A 5,827-nucleotide genomic window follows, 5' to 3' on the forward strand; every position below is an offset into this window, starting at 1 on the left:
AAAAAAAAAAGAAAAAAACAATCAAATATAATATCAGATGTGCACAGAGAGGAAGACAATCTGAAGTCAATGGGGACCTTACAACAGAAGTTTTCTTCTTGAGTTTCCTCTGCTCACAACCCAGGGAAAGCATCTTCCCAACTGACCTATTGCCCCAGTGTTGGTCTCTCCAAATTCAACTCTCCTGAGGAAGTCATTATTGGATTTGTGTAAGGGTGTTGATTGTGGATCCAAGCAAGATGCAATAATTGATAATTTGAATGTTTTCTCCATCTATCATGATGTTGGCTATTGGCCCAGTGGTGAGGATCTGTTTTCCTGATGTTGAGTTGTAATCTCTTTTGCAGGCTGTAGTCTTTGATCTTCTGCAACAAGTGTTTCAAATCATCCTCACTTTCAGCAAAGGTTGTTGATGAATCTTCCTCTGCTGCTGATGCCACATTCTTCTTCATAAAGGCCAGCTTCCACAGTGGTTTGTTCAGCATATGATTGAACAGGAATGGTGACAGGATACAGACTTGATGCATGACTTTCTTAATTTTAAACCAGACAGTGTTTCCTTGTTCTGTTTGAATGAAAAATTCAAGAGGAACAGTATTGCATTCATAGTTAAAAGGGCTGTTGCAAGCTCTATCTTTAAGTACAGCACTGTAAGTGACAGGATATTATCTATATACATACAAGGAAGACATGCTAATACAACTGTTATTCAAATATTCTTCATCAGTAGTAGATGTCGGCGCAGGAACTGGTTGAACAGTGTATCTATCCTCCATTAGCTGGTAATCTAGCCCATCCTCATCTAAAGCCAAAGATGAGGAAGTTGAAGAATCCTACCAACTTTTGCAGTCTCTGAAATGGATCTAATACACAGTCAAAATACATTATTAATAATAATTAGTGCCTAGAATGCAAAATATGGAAACAAAGTAGAAGAAACAGCAGTCAGAAATTAGGGACCTTGTAACAGAAATGAGGCTGGAGACAGAATAAGTGTACATTTTGTACATTCAGTGATTTATTTATTCATCACAAATAACCTTTTTAAAAAGTACAAAAGTTCACTTTACAACTAGACCCTGGGTGATGGGCCACACAGCTACCAGACTGACTGTATCTGTGGAAAGAATTGTTGGAGAATCAGTGTCAGCAGTCAGAACCAAGCCAGGTACTGACTGTGAAAAATACTATCAGTCAACATTATGCAAGTTCAAAGTGAAGTTAAAGAAAATGAAAACAAGTCCATAAGCATCAAAATATGACCTTGAGTCTCTCCCTCATGAGTTTAAAAAGCAGCTCAAGAATAGGCTTGACCCATAAACGAATGGATGGAGAAGCTCTGGTATATTCACACTATAGAATATTATGCATCACTGAAAAACAAGGAACTCATGAAATATTATGCAAAATGGATGACCCTAGAAGGCATTATGCTGAGTGAAATATCTCAGTCACAAAAGGACAAATATTGCATAGGGCCACTGTTGTAAAACGGGACTGACATCAGGGTTGAGGGAAGACAGAAAAGGAGGGGAAGATTGATGTATATTCCATTGAAACAGATGAGGGAGAGAACTGTTTAAAAGGGATATATGAATGGGTATTCTTATCATTACAGATGTCCAGAGTAAAAGCTGCACAGTGGAGTGGATTTGGGAGGAGGGATTGCATAACAATGAAAGAGTTTTTCTTTAGTTTTTCAAGGAGAAGAGTGAGTCGGGGGGGGGGGGGAGAAAAGTGCAACAATGAATGATTGGAAACCCTAAGTCTCTGTAAACTTTCATTAAAATGAATTTTAAAAAATAGAATAAGCTTGAGGTATTGGTCACTGACTAATGATCAAATAATTTGTGGGATGAGATCAAAGACATCATCTCTGAAGAAAGCAAAAGGTCATTATAAAGAAAGAAGAAAAATAAAAGACTAACATGAATATCAGAAGAGACTTCGAATATTGCACTAGAGTATTAAGAAGCCAAAGAAAAGGGAAGAAATGCTGAAGTAAAAGAGATGAACAGAATATTTCAAAAGTAAGGCAGAGTAAAGTATTGTAATGGAATGTGCAATGAGCTGGAGATGAAGAATAAAAGGGAAGAACTTGCTTTTAGCTTCTCAAGCTGAGAACGTAAAAACTAATCCAAGCTTTGATTTGGTTGACACAGAAATATTTGAGGCAGTAGCATATGATCAAGAGCCAATGGCGATGAGGGAGGAGATCCAAACTGCATTGAAGGCCCTGGCAAAAAATAAGGCCTTAGGAATCAATGGGTTACCAACGGATATGTTCTAAATAAAAGATGTAGCTCTGGATGTATTTGCAAGTCTGTACCAGGAAATTTGGAAGACAGCTATGTGGTTCATCCTGGAGAGGGTGAAAACAGTCTGCTCCTTGGAGGCAAGGATCCTGAAGCTCCATAGGGCATACTTTGGACATGTTGCAAGGAGGGACCAGTCACTGGAAAAGGACATCATGCTTGGGAGGACAGAGGGAGAGCACAGGAGAGGAAGACTCTTGAGGAGATGGACTGTCTCAGTAACTGGGTAATGGAGTGTGTCAGAGATGGTGAGGTTGGCACATTATAGAGTCATTATATGTTCAGAGCTGTTGTACATAGGGCTGCTATGAATTGCAAGCAACTCTACAGCACTTAACAATGACAATAACCTGGCCAACTGACTGGAAGAAATCCATATTTGTTGCCATTCCCAAGAAAGGTGATACAACAGAATGTGGAAATTATCAAGCAATAACATTAACAATGCATACAAGCAAAAAAAAATTTTTAAAAAAACAATGCATACAAGCAAAATATTTCTGAAGATGACCCAAAAATGTCTAAGACAATACATTGACAGAGAACTGCCAGAAATACAAGCTGGGTTTAGAAGAGGCTGTGGCACCAAAGATATCGTTGCTAATGTCAGATGGATTTTGGCTAAATGCAGTGAATGCCATAAGAATGACTATTTGTGTTTTATTGACTATGCAAAGGCATTTGACTATACGGATTATAGCAAACATTGAGGAGAAAGGGGATTCTAGACCAGTTAGGTATAGAGAGATGTGTAATTTTTTTGTGAATATACTATCATATATTCCTATCAATAGATTTTGAAGCTCTGTCCCACATACTTTGGGCATGAGGACAGGAGGAGACCAGTCCCTGGAGAAGGACATCATGCTTGGAAGGGTGGAGGGACAGGGCAGAAGAGGAAGACCCTGGATGAGACGGATTAACATAGTAACTGAGGTAATGGGGGTAAGTGTGTCAAAGATAGTGAGACTGGCACAGGATGGAGCAGAATTTAGAGCTATTGTACATAGGGTCCCTATAAGTTGCAAGTAACTTGATGGTATATAAACAATGACAAAAATATTTTCAATCAATGAGTGAAGGAGTGGCTAAGTGAGAAGATAAAAACAGATTACAGGTAAACTAGTTAAAAGAATTTAAGATAGGTTTTCCTAAGGAACCTTGGAGAGACAGCTGAAATTTCAAGAGTTTCATCTTAAATCTCTTCATAACTCAATTTTCCTCCAACTGAAAACTGATGTTTTTTTAAATTAACAATAGATTATCAATGTGATAAAGGACTGAAGAGTAAAATTATTCTGCTCTTTGTGGAGTTTGTTCTACAAATTGTCTCCCCTGGGAGCATTTCTTGAAGGTTTACTTTATCTCGTTGTCCATAAAACCATAGAGTTAGGGTTAGGGTTAGCTGGAAGAAATTGAAATGAAAGTTGACTTCCTCATTGTAGATAGCTCATGTGACGAGTTTCAGTTTCTATTTAAGTGAAATTAACTCAAGTTGCCTTTGAGAGCCCACCAGCTGAAGGACTCTTATCAGGGGAGCAGCTGCTGTTTCAAGCATGTACGTACTGCCTGTGCCTTTTCTTCTTTTTGTCCTTTAAACACCTTCTTCTTTATGTTTTTAACTTGATCTGTTTACAACTTTTTGCTTCAGGAAGAAAACTTAAGAAATCATGTTGCCCAATTTGCTGTTTCTCTTCTTTTACTAAAAAGAATATATTTTTGAAAAGTTCATGCCTGCGTAAATGTCTAAGGTTTAGGTTGAGGGATGATTTTCCTTGGATTATAATCTGAGGATTTAGAGGGTTAAATGTTTTGAATTTTTAGAAAAGGTAAAGGGAAGTAAAATCTAGTCTAAGGGAGCTAGTCCCTGAACTTCTATGGAAAGTCCTTTTGAATTAAATATAGAAGTGATGTTTTATAAAGTAGTTATTTGCTTTCACTTTGAAAGAAATATTTTGACTGCTGAGAAAAAATATTTAAAAAGCAAAAAAAATTTTAAAGAAATGTTTATAAAATTGACTTATAAACAGTACGGGGGGTTAGGTTTTAAAAGGTCATGGATGTTTAAAGAAACCAGTTATAAGAAACTCACATATTAAAAAAATTCAGCAAGTAAACAAGATTTTTCAGATATGTGTCTTATTTTATTTTTGGAAAGGAAGAAAGAAGATTTCTGTTAATCAGATGTGTTGGCAAATCCTGGAAATCCCAGCTTCTTCCTTTCCAGATATAAATTTGGTTTAACTAGCTATTATGAAATTTCCGAAAATAACCATCCAAAGTGCTGACAAGTACTGATTGCAGTAATTCTTACATAAAAATGACGTTGTGGCTATATATTCCAGAATTGTGTTTGAATAATTATAATTAATATTATTCTGTCCTTTGGTGAAGTTTTGTTGTGGAAAAATAAATACCCCCAATCAGTCATTATATCTATACCCAGGAGCTACCCTTGCTGTTATCTTTCCTTCAACAGGATGAAATGGTTGGTTCTGGTGCTCCTGGCATGCTCCTCTGCGATAGCACAGGTACATAAGGATCCTGTCCTGGACAACCACTGGGACCTCTGGAAGAAAACCTACGGCAAACAGTACAAGGACAAGGTAAAAGAGATTGCCACTCAATTGATGAACTTCCAAACCATGTGCTTTCTCCTTGTCTAAGTTATGTTCTTACTAAGAGTGTTTTAATCAAATTTATGCATTCATTTCTTGGCAGATGCTGTAAGTACTAGAGACTTGGCAGGAAACAAATCAAAGTTCCTCTTCTTAAGGAGCTTACATAGTAGTGAAAGAAACAGGAAGTAATAACTAGTAGATACATACTATGTTCAGTTGTTGAGATGATAATTCATAACAACCCTCTGCTCAGTTTTCCAGGCTATAAATATTAAAGGGAGGAGACTGCCCGTCTTTCCCTGACAGAACCACTGGTGGATTTGAACTGCCAGAGACAGGCATTTTGATTAGCAACACATCATGCTGCAGACTGTGCCACAAGAGCTTCTACACAGTATGCTGGGTGGTATTAAGTGCAGAAGAGGGAAGTAGAGCAAGGCATTTGAGATAGGAATGGACCTGGGTGATGGCAGTGACAGGTTGGGAGTAGTTATTGAGTACATATGATATGAAGGTCAGAGAAAGCTATACAAATAAGGTGACAATGAGCAGAGAATTAGTGGGAGCTAAGAAAAAAGCAAGCGGATCACTAGGGTCAAACACCCCAGGTCAAAGGAAAATAAGTGTAAGATTCTGAAGAAGGGGGACAATGATCATGCTTGAGGAACATGAAGGCCGTATCACAGTCCCTAGCACCTAGATTTGATGACAGACATTGTTTCTTCACTCTTTATTTCCACCTTGTACTTTACTTCAAAGTATGCTTAGTAACAACAGATGAATGGATGAACAAAAAGTTGTTGTTGTTGTTATGTGCCGTCGAGTCGCTTGCGACTCATAGTGACCCTATGTACAACAGCCCTAAACTCTGCTCTGTCCTGTGCCAATCGC

General features: G+C 37.8%; 1 protein-coding gene across 2 annotated transcripts in view; it reads left to right on the plus strand.

The window, feature by feature from the left end:
* The first annotated feature begins 3,821 nt into the window (after window positions 1–3,821).
* CTSS (cathepsin S) overlaps window positions 3,822–5,827 on the plus strand; it is a 38,063-nt gene continuing 36,057 nt past the window's right edge. The window contains exons 1-2 of one of the 2 annotated variants that reach the window (XM_006900125.1): window positions 3,822–3,873; window positions 4,795–4,921. In XM_006900125.1, the coding sequence (XP_006900187.1) occupies window positions 3,872–3,873; window positions 4,795–4,921 (129 nt within the window). In that variant the 5' untranslated portion in view covers window positions 3,822–3,871. Of the gene's footprint in view, window positions 3,874–4,794; window positions 4,922–5,827 lie in introns of those variants that run through there. The other variant, XM_006900126.1, reaches the window with a different exon arrangement.

Source organism: Elephantulus edwardii, unplaced genomic scaffold, assembly GCF_000299155.1.
Source record: "Elephantulus edwardii isolate Elephantulus edwardi_28Jun2011 unplaced genomic scaffold, EleEdw1.0 scaffold00273, whole genome shotgun sequence".
Classification (NCBI taxonomy): Eukaryota; Metazoa; Chordata; class Mammalia; order Macroscelidea; family Macroscelididae; genus Elephantulus; species Elephantulus edwardii.